The sequence below is a fragment of the Gobio gobio genome (genome assembly GCF_949357685.1).
Source record: "Gobio gobio genome assembly, chromosome: 9".
In the NCBI taxonomy this organism is placed as follows: domain Eukaryota; kingdom Metazoa; phylum Chordata; class Actinopteri; order Cypriniformes; family Gobionidae; genus Gobio; species Gobio gobio.
Window position 1 is genome coordinate 47,726,682 of NC_137115.1, and position 20,113 is coordinate 47,746,794.

General features: G+C 37.6%; 2 protein-coding genes across 3 annotated transcripts in view; one reads left to right on the forward strand and one right to left on the reverse strand.

The window, feature by feature from the left end:
• Nucleotides 1-2,316: 2,316 nt before the first annotated feature.
• pex11a (peroxisomal biogenesis factor 11 alpha) lies at nucleotides 2,317-6,363 on the forward strand. Its single transcript, XM_079824758.1, has 3 exons — nucleotides 2,317-2,740; nucleotides 2,856-2,971; nucleotides 5,044-6,363. The coding sequence occupies exons 1-3, from the start codon at nucleotides 2,685-2,687 to the stop codon at nucleotides 5,610-5,612; spliced, it is 741 nt and encodes a 246-aa protein (XP_079680884.1). The 5' UTR covers nucleotides 2,317-2,684; the 3' UTR covers nucleotides 5,613-6,363.
• A 1,890-nt stretch (nucleotides 6,364-8,253) lies between these two features.
• Nucleotides 8,254-20,113, reverse strand: part of LOC307131377 (RNA polymerase II elongation factor ELL2) — a 379,314-nt gene continuing 367,454 nt past the window's right edge. For both annotated transcript variants that reach the window (XM_079824988.1, XM_079824987.1), the window contains 7 exons: nucleotides 18,639-18,763; nucleotides 16,269-16,398; nucleotides 15,481-15,922; nucleotides 14,098-14,161; nucleotides 13,525-13,696; nucleotides 12,964-13,008; nucleotides 8,254-10,649 (listed from right to left, as the gene is read on the reverse strand). In XM_079824988.1, coding sequence (XP_079681114.1) covers nucleotides 10,539-10,649; nucleotides 12,964-13,008; nucleotides 13,525-13,696; nucleotides 14,098-14,161; nucleotides 15,481-15,922; nucleotides 16,269-16,398; nucleotides 18,639-18,763 — 1,089 coding nt within the window. In that variant the 3' untranslated portion in view covers nucleotides 8,254-10,538. The remainder of the gene's footprint in view (nucleotides 10,650-12,963; nucleotides 13,009-13,524; nucleotides 13,697-14,097; nucleotides 14,162-15,480; nucleotides 15,923-16,268; nucleotides 16,399-18,638; nucleotides 18,764-20,113) is intronic.

Sequence of the window (20,113 nt, forward strand, 5' to 3'; positions counted from 1 at the left end):
TTTATGAATAAGGTGTGTTTGGCCGGTGTGTGCAAAGACATTTTTTGAGGATCTACTAAACATTGTGTGAGACTGACAGTTTCTTTCTTAATTAAACACTGCCCCCTGCAGGTGTGATCTGATCTGACTCGCACATAGCATGATAGCACAGTGATGTTTTAAAAAAATAACCATCATTTTATATGTGTGCGTGTGTGCGCGCTTGTGTGTGTGTGTGTGTAATTAATTCTGTGTAGAGATGGTGACTTTAAAATTCATGCAAGATTCATGAAGCAATGATTGACAGCATTAATAAACTCTGGCTTTAATTGTATTGTTTTGAACTTAAAGTCAACAATCAAACACGATTATTACCTTAATAATAATAATTATATATATATATATATATATATATATATATATATATATATATATATATATATATATATATATATATATATATATATATATATATATATATATATATATATAAAACATTATTATTACTATTTTTTTTAAATAACATGCCCAATTTTAAATATTCTCTTTCAGGCTGCATCAGAAATATGAATAACCAAAATTCATTGCAGATGTAAAACATGTAATAGTTCACATCAAAAGGAATAATCAAAGGCCGGGGAAAAATGGCATAGATGATTCATTTTAAATTTCACAGTCTATATCATCTTCATGTATGATAAAAATGAGAAGCATTCATCATACTACAATCAGCATTCACTGTCTGATTTCTGGGGGCATCTCTTCTCTTGACCAATGATTTTCAATACTGCTGATAGCAAAACAAGACCTTTTCATAGTCATAAATGTGACATCTATTATTGAATCTGGTATTAATATGTCTGATTAAGCCAAGCACAAATAATTGTCTGGACCTATTCTTCCAAAAGGAGTCAAAACTACTTTGGTAATCACATGGGAGCAGCTCAAATTGTCAAGCAGAATCGTATATAAAAATAGAAAGTAGGCTATGCAACCTCATTCAAGTCACTCAGTTGGACTGTCGAGGCCCTGCATTTTAAAGGTGTTTTATGTAAAGAATTTCCTATTGTATTGTATGACACACAAAACCGTTTAATAAACAGTTGCTAAAAAGATGATGATTTTGAATTTACTGCTTAAAATGTAAACACATTTCAGATTCGACTTTAAAATGCACACACACACACACACACACACACACGTCTGGTTTCATTTTACACCAACCCTACCCATCACACAAAGCGTTCTGCAATATTACATTTAAAACAACAACAATATTTTATTTATAATTTAACAAACGTATTTATTTATAAGCTCATTGAGTACCCAGTCCCCATCAGGATAGAAAAACATGTACACACACACACACACACACACACACACACACACACACACACACACACACACACACACACACACACACACACACACACACACACACACACACACACACACACACACACACACACACACACACACACACACACACACACACACACACACAGATCAACATGGTTGAGTCCTACTCCAAAATAAATAAGAATGCTTGTTATATTTTTATGAGACAAATGCACATATTATCATGTCTTGCAGGGCTTTTAAGGAACAAAATAACTACAGATACGTCCAGAAACACTGAATTCAAGTGTAACAGCAGTGTCATAAGGAACTGGGACTAACCTGTAGTTCTAATCCAGGTATTTCCGTTCTCCAATCCCGAGCCAGTCAGTCATTGGTCAGTTAAACCAGGAAGTACACACTGTGACTTGTCCATCCTCCAAAAACATCCGATTTAAAACTCGAGCTTCACAACAATTAACATAAACACTTTCTAAAATTGCAAAAACAACATAGCGTTAATGATGTTCGTTACAACTGAAACACAACTTAAAACATTCATCTTAAAATGTAGCGTGTGTTGGTAATATGAACTGAATCAAACAATACTACAGTGAACAATGAATCGCTCTTTTGAGTCGGATCTTTCAATGAAACAGGTGAACTGGTTCACAAACGATTCATTCACAATAGATCACGAAGGATATATTTACATTCGAGGTGAAAAAGTGTGTTACTTAATAGCCGAACAGATGAAATTTTACAAATACAAGGTAAAGGAAATGTTTACGACTGAATCATAGTTGCAACACACAAAACTGTGATGCATTAAATAAAAATAAACTCGCTTATTAATAAAACGAGTCTACACTGTATACATATGGCTTATTAGACAATTAAAACCATTGAATTAAAATGATTAAAGTCAGGCTGGGATGCCTGGGACCGTGTGATGACGCATTTACGTCATGACGTAAAACTGAACTGTTTGAAAGAACCGATTCCGGAAAAAGAATCGGACTTCCTATCGCCAGGAAAAAAGAAAAACTCTGGACGTCATACATTTTTGTAATGTCATAAATTTATAATATCCTATAATTAGTTAGTCCGAAGATTTATTTATTTTTACAAGCGCGACACAATGATTTACTAGGCATGTGAAGTTTGTTCTTTGGTTCCAGCGTGTGTTCTGTGTGTTGCATGAACTTTCACCTCAGTTCCCACAGCAGGACTGCGTGGATTTGACAGGACAGTGACAATACACTTACACGGATATTTAACTTCGAGTAATGCACTGCTTTCCGACTTTTTAGTCATTTATTCCTGAAAGAATTTAGCAGTTTTGTTGCACACTAGCTGTTGCACACATGGAAACCTTCATTAGCTTCACTAACCAAAGCCAAGGAAGGGATCGCATATTCAGGTCAGTGCCTCTTATCAAAGCTTGTCATCCGTCAAAACAACATTGTATTGCAATTATTTCCTATAAAAGACGAGCTAGACTATGTCTGAACATTTTATGTATCTGTTTGCTTTAGAGCAACCCAATACGCATGCGCTTTGGCGAAATACCTTCTGAGGAATGAGGCGAAGAGAAAAGAGCTGGTGAAAAAGCTGCAGCTTCTGGAGTCTAATATGAGTTCTGGGCGAAAGCGTAAGAATTAACATTTACCGTTGCATAACACAAAACAGTTCTTTCAGTTATGTGTCAGTAGTTATTAGCATGTATTCCAGCTTTACAAGTACTTATTTATTAGTTACTACTAGTACTTATGAGACATCACATTCTTATCTTTCTAGTAAAACAGTTCAATGACATATCAAATTTGTCACCATGAAATAAACAAAAATATTTCAGTATTCATTATGATTTATCTGTACACATCATTATTTTATTATTCATGTGGCATTGTAATCTTTAATCAAACTGATATACCCCTCCAAACAACATCTTTTCTCTGATGAGGTGTTTACTGGCTTGAGGGCGGGGCAACCTGTCACTCACATGAGATCACAGGGAAACCACAACCGTCCAATCAATTCCCAATGGTCCCGCCCTGCATATTTTCTTGTTTGAGAAACCGTTTCACTCAGATAATACACAATATAGAAGTTTTTCACTCTCATTCATTCACGGCCTCACAGTCATTCACGGTGCGTGTCCAGTCTTGTGCGTTTTCAGTTCATGCCTATATGGAAGTTTAATTTTCATAGGAATTCATTAAAAACTCTCGCTTTGCTCTGCAACGCACCGTTATGAATGCCCGAACGGCCGTGTGCATTTTACATTCGGTTTAAAATTAGCAATTTGAAAAGCCTCCACCGGTGGTACCGGTTTATCGGTGTTGTCACATGTCGATTAACCGGTGGGAAAATTTCCTCACCGTCAAATCCCTATTCCTAACCTGTATGAATTTCTTTCTTCTGCTGAATGCAAAAAAATATTTTGAAGAAAGTCAAACCAAACAGTTGATAGACCACATTGACTTCCATAGTATTTTCCCCCCATACTGCGGAAGTCAATGGGGTCCAGTAACTGTTTGATTACCCATGTTCTTCAAATAGAAGAAAGAAACTCATACAGGTTTGGAATAACTTGAGGGTGAGTAAATGATGACAGAATGTTCATTTTTGAGTGAACTATCCCTTTAAAAAAAATTTAAAGTTGGATATATACAGTACATCTAACTTTACTCACAAATATACAGTACACTCACATAAAGCAATACTGCATTAGCAAGTCTCAAGTGCTTGATTGTTTATATTATTACAAAATATGAACTATATATATTATCATCACCTATATCAAATCTACCAAATGAGACTACATGATATATAAGATATTATAAACATTAACATCACAATTATCTGAAGCAATGTGTATTGTGAAAAGCAGTATAAGTAAGCTAAAGTCAGACTGGCTACTTTATAGCTTTGTTGAACTCTTAATAGTAAGATTAAACCTGGTACTAATAACAGTTGAAATACAAACTGGAGTATAACATATTTAGTAGTGTGTATTACATTTTTCTCTATTGGAATAAGTACAAGTAACATACAAATACTTAGCCTAGAAATCTAGACGCACCCTAGTGGCAGCAAATCTAATTTGCAGCCAGGGTTGTCTAGCAACTCTCCGTTGGCTTGCGAGCTGGAAAAATCAAACTCTGGTCAGGCCAATCACTTCGTGTATAGAGTCGATGGGCGGGCTTAACATAATGACGGCTGAGTTGTGGCGGTTCCGCGTGCTACTCGTAAACAAAGAAGCTGGCGAACAGCGGTCTTTCAAATTGGCTTTGGCCGCGACTCTGGAAGTCTTGGAGTTAAGCTTTTCTTTGAGAAAAGAACAAAGAACGGCACTGAAGTCATTCTTAAGAAAGGAAGATGTGTTCTGAGTTTTACCAACTGGATACGGCGAAAGTTTAATCTATCAACTAGCTCCGCTTCACCTTCTTCGTTGCTCTGGTTGTTTGTAGCGCTATCCTATTGCGTGCAGAGGGAATTTGAAAAACAACCATTTATCCCGCCCCTTGGATTGAGCCCTGCTAATGGTGTGTTCCCAGACCCAACATCTCGATGTGGGTCTGGCTTGTCAGGCTAACAAATACTAGTAAAAGTACCAGTAACATAAAAAGTTCATTTAGTTTTACGGCATCTAGCTTGCCTCTATTTTCACAGAAATCAGAAGAATGTCATCCATAATGGGTCTGTTTTGCTGTTTTTCAGTATTCAGGCTTGGGAACACGGTGAACTCTATCAATGCAGCCAAGAGCACTCTTCATATTTCTGACCCCGTTCTGCGCTTTTGCCTTACTTTTGCCAACTTCAGTCGTGCCTTGTACTTCATCTGTGACAACATACTCTGGGCCAGAAGCATCGGGCTGATACAACATATCGACAAGGAGCGCTGGAGCTCGAACTCCACTCGCTTCTATTTCCTGTCCTTGGTGATGAATCTAACCAGAGACGCCTATGTGATCGTCCAACTTATGGTGCAGAAGTCTCGGGAAAGACACTTCCAGCAAAAAGTCGACCAGCACCTTAACGAAAGCCCGGATGTGGCTTGTGTCATAGTGCCTCAGCTTGATGCCTTCCTCTTCCTTCTCCTCGAGAGCCTCAGAAGTCAGCCATCTGTGGCTCTCGATACACTGAAAAACGTGTGCGATCTTTTCATTCCACTTGACAAACTGGCCGTTTACCAGACAAATGCAGGTGTGGTGGGCTTCTGTGGGCTTGTTTCCTCTCTTTTAGGCATACTGTCAGTCTTGAGGCCCAACCTCAGAATCAAGCCATGATTTATGGAATGAAGAAAGTGCTTGAGAGTAACATTCAGAGCGTCTTAAATGGATAAAGGATGCTTTCCTAACAAATTAGATTTTAGCGTGAAAGTAGACTTCCCTTAAGCTTACTTTTGTAAGGATCAACTTAATTGTTGTATAAGGGAGATAGGAGACTAGCACATACCCATAATGCCGCAGTGCACCTGCAAAAAATAATAATAAAAATAGCATCATTTAGATGAGATTTCGCAGCGTGTGTTTGACCGCATGCTGTGTACACTTTCATTAAATAGAGTGCCTTGCCGTATCTGTTGTTGTATTATCACGGCAGCCCTAGTGAAATAACACACCAGTGTGTTAAACACCGTTTAGTACTTTTAATAGAGATTATATCACTTTGGTACTGATGATGTTTTTCAAATTTTGGAGCTTGTGACATTTATTTCCAAGGCAAAAGAAGCTCTCTGTCTCTATGGTGGCAGATGCACAGCTTTTTGACATGTGTGCTTTACATTTAGTCTCTTCTATGTGGAGAACCATCTGTGACATTAGATATATTCTACCTCATCCTGACAGATCCTAGAGTTGTTTACAGATGTGTATTTTATTTTAGGTGTGAGACAGTGTTTTGTTATTTCCAATTTTGCTTTATCATCATGACTAAAGACAACTTTTATTACGTTCCGATTCTACATAATTGGCTGTCAGCACAAACTGCTCCAAGAACAAACTGTGAACTTTAATAAAGGAATTTTTATGCACTGTTAAAAATGTTCTGGGTTATTTGTTCCTCACGTCTGTCAAAAGAAAATTTCACGAGTTCACACTTACATCAAATGAAATAGAGTAAAGATTATGCGTATTTGACGTGCTGTCCGGGGAGGGCTCTGGGCTCTGAAATTTTTGCCCGAACCCAGAGTACCCCCCCCGTGACAGAGATTGCATTGTATTATGGATTGTGTTGATGTCTAATAAGAGTTTATTAATTCAAAGTGAGGAGATGGGGTGGTGGAGGGATGCTAAGAAACTGTCAACGAAAGAAGGTAAATCTGTTGTATATATACACCTTCTATCGTTAATTAAAGTGATTAGCTTAATGTGCTCCACTCATGTTTAGTTAGGTTTAATTATCTGAACGTGCTCCTCCTGAAACTTGTTAATGATACATGACTTGCAGTTTTACTCCCACATTAGTATGGAAGCTTGTTTCGACCACTGAATAAAAATAAAAAGTAATTGCGACTTTTTATCTCACAATTCTGAGATTTTTCTCAGAATTGTGAAATATAAATTAGCAATTGCAAGTTAAAAAGTCCGAAATTGTGTGATATAAAGTCAGAATTGTGAGGTATAAACTCGTCTTTTTTTCCCCTCAGAATTGGACTTTATAATTTGCAACTGCAAATTTATATCTCAGTTATCGTTTAAATTGTTTTATTCCGTGGCAGAAACAAGCTTCCATACATTAGACACAATAGTAAGAGTAAAAATGTAATTCTTATGGGCACAATTCAAAACATATCTTTTGCATACAGAATATTTAAATACATGAATTTGATTGAACGAATAATGATTTTTTTTAACTTCTTTTAATCTTCACTACAAGTGTAAGTAGCATCACAAGTAGCATCAGATCTTTTCTTCCGTATTTTGACATACATCCGAGTGAAACAAACTATCGAAAAGAATTTGCGTATTTCCCGTACATTTGACACCCTTCAATCCCTTGTTACACGAATCCACGAAAACGACTAAAAACACTGTATTATACTGCCAGGCCAGTAGTTGGCGATGTCACTTTGTAAAGAAACCAGCCTATAGACTGACACGTAATACGCATGACGTCAGTTTTCACAAATTCACGTTTTTGTAGTTTACATGGAGACGATAAAGGTATTGTTTTCAAAAACATGCACTTTGAAGGCCCCCAAAACGCTGTTGTCATTTAATTGAATGGCCAAAACACATAAAAGCTTTTACTTTTAAGTCCAAACTGTGTTATGTAAACGGCCCCGGGATTCAAGCAGACAAAATGATTGGAGGACTCCAATGTAAGGCTATGGGGGCTGTGTCCGAAATCAAATACTCTCTTGAGTGGGTACTTATTTTGAACAACTACTTAACCACTAAAAAAAGTACGTTCTATATAGTATGAATATAATCTGGACATCACCATGTTGCCCTTATCACGTGACCTACCAGCATCAGTTGTCATTTGGCCTAGTGCTTTTTGGATATTTTACTGAAAATATTTGACATAGTGCAGCTTTAATAAACAACTGCTTGCGTCTTGAGGAAGAACATTACAGCCGGAGCTACTTCTCTCTGTTTATGTCTATGGCGAGTCACGCAGGGACTGTGCTCCTCCGCAGCGCTTCCTACCAGACCGGTCTGAAATAGTCCCAATATAAACACTTATTATAAGTGTACCATAATGATTCAGGGTAAGACAAAAACACGGTTTGGAAAATGGATTCATGTTGTACATTTTTGTAAATATTGAACACAAAAAAAGTTACGGACAGCAGCTTTAAGTTTTTGATCCAGTAGTTATATATATTTTTTCCCAGCTTTTTTCAATGAACATTTTTTAAAATAGTTTTAGTTAGCAGCACTGTGCTAAACATACAAAGCAATGAACTTCAGAAGACATGTCCATGATATTAAGTTAATGTGGTCCAGTTTATTTAAGGCATCTACATCAATACATGAAGTTGCCCCATGAAAGGATGAAACAAACTGTTAACAATAAAAAGAGCAATGCTATTTTGGCATTTATTTATCTATCAGTTTTCCAGCCAGATAACAAATCAGGATCAAGGATTAGAGGAACTAACACTGTAGTGACATAAATAACAGATCAGCAGTCTCCACAAGAGAAATGTCAAAGCGCAAAAGTGACACAAAAAATACTTCCATAATGTACATGAGGCTATGGGCATGAACAGGAATGACAGGGACATAGAGGGACTTTGGAAAGACTTTGGAAAGACTCTGCTTCTACGATGTTTGGTGTCAGATCATTACGTAAAGTAGAAGACCAGCGAGATCTTCCATCTGTGTTCATTAAGTCCTACATTCTGGGAAAACAGACACACTGTATACTTTCATTCACGTAAAACATGGCCCAAACAAAAATCAGGATCGAGAGAAAGCCTGACAGAGTCACCTTCATGCTTTAAAGGGAAAGAACGCAGCTATTTCAAACTTCAAGAAATGAAACCAATAACGACATGTCAATAAAAAATACGCTGAAGTTCCTGTAACATATCCAACAGATAAGGTCATGATATGTTCTTTCATTAATCAATACATTTTTGTTAAAAAAAGGATAAAAGAAATGAAATGTGCTTTAAAACATGATTGTTTCTGCTGTTAGTGTCCAAATAATAATAATATAATAATGTTATCAGCATCATTCATTTAAGGACACAGTGTGCTGTAGTGGTTTGAGCAATGGACTCTGGACACACAAATCATGAGAATATTATCACTGCTGTATGTTTATGGAAGATCGTTTCTGCCACTGAATAAAAATAATAAGGTAATTTCAACTTTTTTTCTTGTAATTGCTAGTTTACATCTCACGATTCTGACTTTTTTCTCAGAATTGCATGATTCAAACTCACAATTGGGAGTTATAAAGTCAAAATTGTGTGATATAAATCGAAATCCTGACTTTATAATTAATAATTACACGGTTTTTATATCATGCAATTCTGACTATAACTTGCAGTTGCGAGTTTATATCAGACAATTCTGACTTTATAACTCATAATTGCAGTTTATATCAGACAATTATGATTTTATAACTCATAATTACGAGTTTATATCATGCATTTCTGACTAACTTACAGTTGTGTTTATATCAGACAATTCTGACTTTATAATTCATAATTGCGAGTATAGATCACATAATTCTGACTGTATAACTCATAATTGCGAGTTTAGATCACATAATTCTGACTTTATAACTCATAATTGCGAGTTTATCACAATTCTGACTTTAACTCATAGTTGTGAGTTTATATCACACAATTCTGAGTCTGACTTTATAACGCAATTGCGAGTTTACGCAATTCTGAGAAAAAAAAAGTCAGAACTGAGAGATAAAAAGTCACAATTACCTTTTTTATTCTGTGGCGAAGACAAGCTTCCAAATATGTTTGTAGCATTAGATTTTTCCCCCCATTTGGATGCATCCAGGTTAAGCACCTTTCCTTTCATTACACAATTGGCTACAGGAATTCAAGATTAAATTTGGATCCCAGAGCTCATCATGTGGCTACACACACACAAAAGAGAAATGTCTGGTCCAATTGAGAGTCTGATGTAGGTGCTTTCCCACAGACGTTCATATCACCCCAGAGCCTGAGAAAATTCCAGGTTTCCCTTATTCTATCCAGTGATTAAACGCTCTATTATAGATGTCAAGATCTTACAAGTGTACAAATATACATTCAGTAAAATATGAAAATAGAAACTGTGCTTCGATAACAGACAGCGAACACGGTTAAGATAATCATCTCTCATCGTCCAGGCTTTATGATTGTACCATAAAAGCAGCCTGCAGCCTTGAAGAGCTCAGAGCTGAAGATAGAAGATCAAGGGCAACAGTTACACGTATGCTGCATTTGGGAAGGGGGGGGGGCTATTTTGGCTTAGGTTGTCTCACGTCTAACCAACTTCATCAACACTTTTTATCAAAATCAAAACTTTAAAGGGCTTAAGTCACTAGTCGGAGGTCTTGGCCTTTGTTTGATAGTTTGGACTTAGATCCTCTGCCTCCACACGGTTACCCACAGTTTGTGCGGAGGAAAGATGTGGAAATGCCTTCGTTCTCAAGGAGAGACACTTGGTCCTGGATTATTTCCACTGAGGAGTCTTTTGGTCCGTACGAGCAGACTGGGAAGGAGGAGGAGGAGAGTGGAATGGCTGGCACTAGGAGGGCGCTTGTGTGCGGTCATAGTCCAGAATCAGGCCTTTGATGTGTGATAGTTTCTGATGGAGATACTCGCAGCGTTTCTTTTCTTCCCGGTAGCCTGGAAACTTCTACAGGGACAGAGAAGATCATAAATGCTTAAAAAAAAAAATTCAAACAAGTAAATCAATATTAATATTTTAGGGGCTTTCGCTCAGGGCAGTTATAGGCGCTCAGTTAAGCCCCTCTCACACAGTGTTGATCCCAGAAAATCGCCGTAGAATTGCTACAGTGCCTTTTGTCTGAATGCAAACGCGTCCTAGGATTGATCCCGGGATGGACCTAGTAACATTCCTGGGATCAGTCCCGGAACGCACTCATGCCGTGAGGGGTGTGTCGTAGTGATTACGCTGAAGCTGAGATTGTTCGCCAGATTAGTTTATGATCAAATCAGGAAAAAAAAAAAAACACAAGCGTGGTTTCTCAAGAGAGAAATTGCAGATCATAAGCAAACTTAAGACGCTGTGGAGACATTACACGTCTCTTCCTGATGTCATGTGTCTTTACAGGATGTGTGTGAACGCACGCACAGATTCCAGGAAATCAATGGCTGTGTGAATGAACCAAAATCAAACAATCCCGGGGCTTTATATGAACTAGCCACCAGGGTGGTCCACCGGGAACGGTCATTTTGAAATCGGTCATCACTATACAAGTCGTTATTTAGTTTTTTTTGCGCACAAAAACTTTTCTCGTCGCTTCATAAAGTTATTGTAGAACCACTGCAGTGAGATGGACTTTGTAACGATGTCTTTTGTACCTTTTATGGGTCTTGAGAGTGTTAAGTGTTTTGTGCCAATGGAGGCCTTTCTGAGCCATCGGATTTACACTAACGGAGGTCTTATGGGTGTCGAACGACATGAGGGCGAGTAATTAATGACAATTTTCATTTTTGGGTGAACGAACCCTTTAAACGCGGCATTCAACAACATCATCAACTTGAGGACTGAGGACGCCGTGTTCGGAGCTGTGTTTTTGTTGTGTGTCGAATTAAATCTCCTACGACAACTTGCTGCGCTACATATCATCTACAAATCCGTTAACATTAGCTTTCTGTATGCTAGTTAGTATATGTGTGCATCTCAATCAGCTCTTTAGGTTGTGAATCAGTATATTGTGTACACAAATTCAGGCACTGGTTAGGACAGTAAGGACCCTGGGCTCACTACACATTGGGACAATGATGACTATTTCTGGTGTCGTGACAACGTCCTCATTGTACAACATCTCTACTGGTATTTATAAACAACAGCAGAACTGATATCTTTCTGACATCATGTTTTTATGTTATTTAAAGTGCATTATGATAAATTCTTTGCTTGTTACGTATACTTGCAACAGCCATAAATAAATTATAAATGTTAGCTAGATTATGTTCATTACCTGTCTAGCGATGTATGTTTATAACGAAATAACCAACATCTATAGTTTGTCATTATGTGCAGGGAGTTGGCTCACAGGATTTATGTCTCGCGCTTCAGAACTTCCGTTAAGGGAACTTAGTGAGCATCGATGCTCCCTGGTTTTCACTGTGCATTGTGGGACATTTTAGAGAGCGAACGTTTCAGTCCACTGGTAGGTTTTTGTGATTGAGACATCCCTTAAAACGTCTGACTCCAAGATCAGTGCCCTAACTACTTAAATAGGGAGCTGATTGAGACGCACCCTATGTAAACTGTGTGTTTATACAGATTTTTAGAAACGGCGGGTAACGGTGTTTCGTATGGCATGTGTTCGGCCAATCAACATAAACTGGTGATTCATATTGTAATGTGTTGGACCATACTCTGCTAATTTAGTCCCCCCAAAAGGCATTCCTATGACTGAAATTGTGCGAACACACCAAAAAGCGGAAACTTCCGCCATTAGTTATAGGAACTTTGAAAGTGTTTCTCTGGTGCGAAAGCCCCTGTAACTCAAATATTCTTAGTCAAAAAGAGCGACATCTGCTGGACGTAAGGTGCACTACATATAATGTTCAGTTTTCATATAGACACAGAATATAAGGCATACAAGGTCCAGTGATGTTAAAACTAGTTTTCATTTATTTAAAAAAAAAAACTACCTAAATAAACATTAAAAATGTTGCATTGGCAACTAACTGAAATAAAATGTTTAAGTTGCTAAAGTTACTAAAAATGAAAAAGAATTAAGTTAAATAAAATTATTAAAAAAACAACTAAGCAATTTAAAAAAGCAAATGAATAATACTACTTAAATAATACTGAAAAGTGAATGGGATGAATTTATGTTAGATTATTCAAATAAGGGTCATAGTATCTTTAAACCTTGCTCTAGTTTGGACAGTCCCTGACATATTAAATATGCAGTTAAGTGAGTTCAGCATGTGCTTTGCAGTTTGCACACACAATCAAATTCTCTTACCTTCTTATACTTCCTATACTTCTCCATTATTTGATCTTCCATAACCTAGAACAATCAAAATCAAACATATTAATCTAAAATAACATCTGACATCATGCATTATGTAACAGTTATATAAGGTTTGCCAAGGAATTATCAAACACGGACACATGCTTCCAAAAGTAACTTTTAAAACAGTATTAAAGTTGCATTAAAAATGGACAATACTGTACAAAAGTTTGGGGTTGGTAAAATGTGTTATGCTTTTGAAAGAAGTCTCATCATTATGCCCACCAAGGCTGCATTTATTTCTTCGAAAATACAGTAATATTGTGAGATATTATATAACTGTTTTCTATGTTAATATACTTTAAAATGTAATTTATTCCTCTGGTGGCCATTACTCCAGTCTTCAGTGTCACATGATCCTTTAGAAATCATTCTAATCTGCTAGTTTGATGCTCAAGAAATATTTCTTATTTTCATAATTGTGTGATAATTCTCTTTTCAGGACTGTTTAAAATGAATAGAAAATGACTCCAAACCTTTGAACGGTAGTGTATATGATGTCTTTTTCCATACCTTATACTCCTGTGTCCCAGGAGACAGTGTCTTTATCTTCGAGCCCAGCTGTACAAAAATCTCTGTGACTTTCCCTATGCGCTCATGAAGGTCTCTGTACTCATCGTATTCCGCACCGAAATCCTCTTTGTACCTCTGCCGCTGCTCAGAGTCTGCAATAGTGTTGTATTTTCTGAAAAGAAAAGTTCCTTGAGTGAACTAAACTATTTTAACACTGACAATAATTCAAGTCACTAGGTGAAACCAGTCCATAGAGAAACCAGTAGGTGGCACTACATATCAAAATAAATGAGTATTCTCACTGTCAAGGAGTTTGTCTGAAATGAAAAGTGCTGTTTGTGACCTCTGACAGTTCATTTTCAGAGAATTTCAAAGCAAAAACCAAACAGAAGGTTACACGCTTTTGTGTTTGTGTTTTTTTACTCTTCAATTCCGATGTGTAAAATCAAACACTTTAGCTTTAGCACTGTTCATTTTCTATTCCTTCATTCGTCTATGATGCAAATCAACAGACAAGCTGTAAATACAGAAGCACAAAGCAGTAAAATAAAGCTGAAATCTTGTTTTACTTACAATAAATAGTCAGGCAGCTCATCGGGAGAGGCACGGGTGACAGGTGTGTTGGGCCGTTCGTGGTCTACACATTAACACAGACAAGAATCATAAAAAAGGTTTATATAATCTAACTACGCAAACATATCAAAGCGCCATATCATGCTGCCCGGGCTGATGGAGTCATTTATCAAATGTTGCGATAAGGGACACGGAGGGCGGTCGATGCTGACAAGACGTCAAGCTCGAGCCGGCTGTCGAAGAGGGCTCGGCACATTTTACAGTGGGTCACCCAGCTGTTAGCGAGTTAATCATCCACTCTAGCGCTAGGGAAGGGCCCAGACGAGCAGTCACCTCACACACACACACACACATCTGTGCGCTCGCTCGCTCGCACACAAACATACAGGAACATTTCCTGAATTGCTTGGCATGTCTGAACCTGTTCTGTCATCATTTGACTTGAAATGAAAGCATCTCGCAGTGAGCCACTTCTGAGAAGAACTTTCTTTCTTTTCTTTTCTTTTATGTAATAGGAGTTATGAAGCTTCAAAAACAGATATTAGGGAAATGCCCTCTGAGAAACAATGACTCCATTGCCCTTATGGCAGTGCAAGGAAATATTGATCATGATCACCACAATCCCTGCTAATATCACTGCGTGACATTGTACAATGTAACAAGCATCATAAACTCAGATGGATTATGTTATACAACTGTTTTTTTTGTTGCAGATTCTAAATCTCTTGGCCGATAACAGAACCGCTTAAAAGCTGTTAAATAATCACTTTATATGTTAATAAATGATCAATTATAATATATATACATACTATATTTTATTTATATTTATTAATTTTAAATTAAATACATTTTTAAATTAAATTAAAATAATATTTATTTTAAAGGAAAAAAAAAGCTTTTTTAAAAAACGTGATGTGATCAAGATGTGAAATCCATAACCATAACAAAAATGTATTATCTGCTGTAAATACACTAGTGGTATTGATAAATAATGTGGATTTTTTTTAATGTTTTTGCATTTATTTGATTAAAATACTGTAAAAACTGTGATATATTAGTACAAAAATTTAAAATAACACTTTTCTATATTTGTATACATTTGACCCTTAATAAATCATTCTAATATGCTGATTTAGTGCTCAAGAAAAACTTAATATTATTATCCATATTGAATGTTATTTTAGGATTATTTGATGAATAGAAATTTCAAAAGAACAGCTTTTATTTTTAATATTTTAAATATCATACATCCTTACTGAATAAAAGTATACATTTATTTTAAAATCTTGTTGACCCCAATATTTTAGTGTAGTGTATAGATTACTTTTTCTGCAAATAATATATAATCCACCAATATATTTGCTTTGAAGCATTTTAACGCACCATTAATATTTTCTTGGTTCTGTTTGAGGTCCGGACTGGTCTCGGCCCACGCAGGTTTTAATCGCTCCCTCTCCTTTTCTTTATGCTTCTTGGACTTCTTCTTTTTGTGCTGGCCGTTCACTAGCTGCTGGTCAGTGCGGATTTCTGGTTCAGTTCTTGTGTGTTTGGGGCTGGTGGGTAGCTGCTGTGCTGGTTCTGGCTGTTCTGGTTTGGGCAAGCTGTTGGACTCGCTGAGCTTGTGCCGCGGGTAAAGACCATCTGGGCTCTGCTGGGCTGTATTGGTAACCCTTTGCGAACTTGCGTTTCCATGAGCGGAAGAGCTACGGCCCATGGAGGAGTTGAGATGACCATTGGAAGGAGATTGCAAGGGCGTGTTCTGGTCTAATAAACGCTGCTTTTTCGGCGTCTGACTTTCTAGATGGTCGGAAGGCACTGGGCGTTTCTGGGAGTAAAGAAAGAAGGAGATTTTCAGATGGAAAACAGCATGACGACTAGCAATAGTGTGGACCAGCAGCTTAATTGGCTCCTGCAAACAGCAGTGACTGAAGCGCCTCCAGCATCTCCATAAATAAAGAGCAGACGGCGCCAAGCATGATCTTCACAAGAAAACAAAAAAAGAAAAGGAGGCTCTTCTCACTCTCACCTCAGGTAAATCAATCATATTCAATGACAAACCTGTGCGCATAAGAACCTGGTAGTCCATTTCAGAGATTATACAGCATGCAAAAGCTTTCAAACGAGACCGAAAGGGGGAAAAGTAGCACTTCTTTTTATAGGTGCATATTTACCATGGAGAGATTCTTGACAGGGCTGAGTTGGGATGGAGAATCCCCTGAGGTTTTGTGGAATGAATGGCTGGATTGGAGGCTTTTCAACTGGCTACTGCTGCTGCTGCTGCTGCTGAGAGGCTGGAGTTTTCTGGAATATCAGAAAGTGAGACGCTGTCAAAATGTAATTCTGTGCATGCTCGCAATCAGGAAACCTTTGCTAATTAAGTTCTGAAACAAATCCGCGAACTGTCTCGAGTTGAGATAAACTTCCTCGTTCCAGAAATCTATAAAAAGGTGGCGGTGCAGTTATGCTTACAGGAACTGAACGACCTAAACAGGAAGAAATCAAGCTCAGGATCAAGGTCTAGGATTTGCTCGAGTGTTGATTAGATCGGGCCGTTCCCGAACGGAGTGTAAAAACACCAATTCGGACGGTCAGAGCGCCGGGGCTTGTTAGTCTAGCTTAGCATTTCCGGGTAACTGATAACATCTGCAGCGAGACTGGCAAAAGCCTCGATAACGTCCAGTGACGAGAACAATGGTGCCAGAGACATTCCTACTCGGCTGGAACTTTCCTCTGGCAATCTGCTTCCTACAGCTCCTTCCTCTTATAGAGCTGCTTTTTCATCACACGGAGGATCGTTCCTCATAAGCGTCCTAATAAACCAATAAATAAAACAAAAAGATAGTAAAAGGCCACTAGTTCCCAGGTTTGAGGTCATTAAGGTTTTTTTCAACAACAATACTTTTATTCAACAAGGATGCATTTCAATTGGTCAAAAGACTTTGTTACAAAAGTTATATTTGAAATAAATGCAGTTCTTTTGAAAAGATAAATATTAGGCAGAACAAAATTGATAAGAAATGTTTTTTAAGCACCAAATCAGCATATTAGAATGAGTTCTGAAGGATCTGAAGGTAATTAAAATTTATTCAATTCAAAAACTTTTATTTTTCAATAATATTACTTCATGTAAATGCATCCTTTATTAAAAATCTTTCTGACCCCAAACTTTTGCAGCAGAAGTGTGTGGACGTTTCAGCAAACATGCCATGTTGTGCAAGTCCCATTCTGGGGATTATTGCAAGAGTGTCTTGAGCTGTCCCATTACGACCCTTTGACTGTGCACATAAAAATCGAGAGGCAGAGGTGAAGGCAGGGAAGAGACTGAAGTACACGGTCAGTTAGGCGGAGTGTGGAAAACCTCCCAAAAAACACGGCTGCCAAGCATGCATTTGGCAGGATGGCTGCCGTTTATTCCCCTATTGTTCTGGGACTGAATGCGGCTGCACAGAAGCTTTCAGCATAATTCCGCTGAACAGCACAGTGAATCGCATGGCTTCCTGCTCAGACAGGCCTATTAACCACATCATCTGTGCTAAAACGCGTAGTTAATAGGGTCTCCAAAACACATCTCGGCAGACTGCGGGGGCAAGGCCTGGATGACAATACTGTACTAAACGTCATCAGCCCTTCTTAGTCAAAGAAAGTTGGGAAATAATACAGTTATGAAAGTTTAAAAGCATGTTCCTAAATTGAAATACAGCTGAAATTAAATGTAAATATTAAAGGAACACTCAATTTTTTTGGAAAATAGGCTCATTTTCCAACTCCCCTAGAGTTAAACAGTTGAGTTTTACCGTTTTCGAATCCATTCAGCCGATCTCCGGGTCTGGCTGTAGCACTTTTAGCATAGCTTAGCATAGATCATTGAATCTGATTAGACCGTTAGCATCTCGCTAAAAAAATGACCAAAGAGCTTCGATATTTTTCCTATTTAAAACTTGACTCTTCTGTCGTTACATCGTGTACTAAGACCAACGGAAAATAAAAAGTTGCGATATTCTAGACCGATATGGCTAGGAACTATACTCTCATTCCTGCGTAATAATCAAGGAACTTTGCTATGGGTGCAGCGGCGCAATGATATTACACAGCACCTGAAAATAGGCTAACTTCCGTCAACTTAACCAACATGACAACCTGCTTGCACAGGGAGCGTGCTGGGGACTATTTTCAGGCGCTGAGTAATATCATTGCGCCAAAAACCTTTGCTTGTGTGCTAATTTAAGAATGGCCTGATTTGAGACAAGTGTTTTGGTAGTTTTAGAGCTTTTTGAATGAGAATTGAAAAGCTGTGCCAAGCTGAAAATTGGTTAGAAGAACTGTGTGAAGAGTTTTGAAAAGGCGACCTAAGTATTGAGAAATTATTCTGTTAAAAAAAACAAAAAACAGCTAACACCCTTTTTTTGTTTTGTATACTCCTACAGCCCAATTACTAAGATATTGTACGTTTAAGTATGGTAGATTAGGGTCTGACTCACTAAACTGGCAATAAATATTTATAAAAAGATAAAAGGAATGTTGTGAGAATTGAGAAAATGTACCTTGCCAACACCCTTTGAATGAGTTGGCGCTCTTCCTCCACATAGCCGGGCCAGTCCCTCCGCACATGTCTGTAGAAATCATCCTTTAGAGTAAAGCTGTGGTCTTTGGGATTGAGTTTAGCCACCTGAAAGGAAATATACAATAGAATTATTCTCCTAATCAGAAACTGCCCTCTGTTCCCAAATGCACTTAAGCAAGCAATATTTCAAGAGTGACTCGAACCATCAAGCTTTCCTTCAGTCAGCATCTTTTTGAAGAAATATGACACTTGAGATTTTTTTACGAGAGAGAAAAATAACATACGATAGGCCTTTTAAGGACATTCTTAAATACATCCAGAGGACAATAATTCAATTCAGACCTCGTAAATGTAAAACAGAAAGCATAAACGTATTGCAGCACAAGACGTTCTGTAGACCACTTCTACAAATGGGATATGAAGCCAGCACAACCCTCCCTCTGTCAAAACATGATCCATTCTCTAAATATCATTAAGGCAGCAGGCTAATTGCTACCGCTAGCACCGCAACGTCCCCTTGTTGACTGTGCAGGAACTCCTGAATATAAACGCAGCAGGAAACATTCAGCAAATAAACCTACTGGCAAAATCAGCCACGGCCATCTCGTCTGCCCAAATGCAATAGAGAAGCAGCTCTGGACATAAACTATATTATCTGTACAAGCTGAATACTGTGTATTTTGAAGTAGGGTTGATGGGTGAGATAAAAAAAAAAAAAAAAAAAAATTGGCACTGGTGCAGAATGTAACACTGACAGAGAATTTTAATTAACAACATATTATACAGGCTCCAGACTAGAACTGAAGTGGTCACGAAAGTGACAAAAAATAAAAACCATTTAAAATCCGTCAGGCAGGAAAACTTTGTATGCATTCATACGCAGATGGTCAGATATCATTTGTGGAGTGGCCTTAATTACATTTTCAGAAAGTGTTTCCTGCATGCAGTAACGAACAGCGCAAGTCACGACTTTTGATTTGTGAACGAATGACTCTTATGAACGGGTTCTCTTTTATGAGTCAGTGAAAATGATTCATTAAACACTCTTGAACAGGCTTATGAGTTAGCGGTTTGAATCAAATCACCAAATCAGCATATTCAAATTATTTTTGAAGGATCATGTGACACTGAAGACTGGAGTAATAATGCTGAAAATTCAGAATCCATTTCTATTTAAATAGAAAACTGTAATAATATTTCACAATATTACTGTATTTTTGATTGTGTAAATGCAATCTTGGTGAGCATAAGAGACTTTTCAAAAACATTACAAAAAATCTTACTGACCTGTAAGGTCATGACACGTAATTTATGCTGAAAATAGTGATATTTATATATGGCACAAGTACAATCAGTGTGAGTCTCTAGTGTGAGATCATCAAATTGAAACTAATTTATAATAAAAAGCCCAGTAATACGAAAAACTGTCATCAAATTCCAGCCGAGGTTTGGACA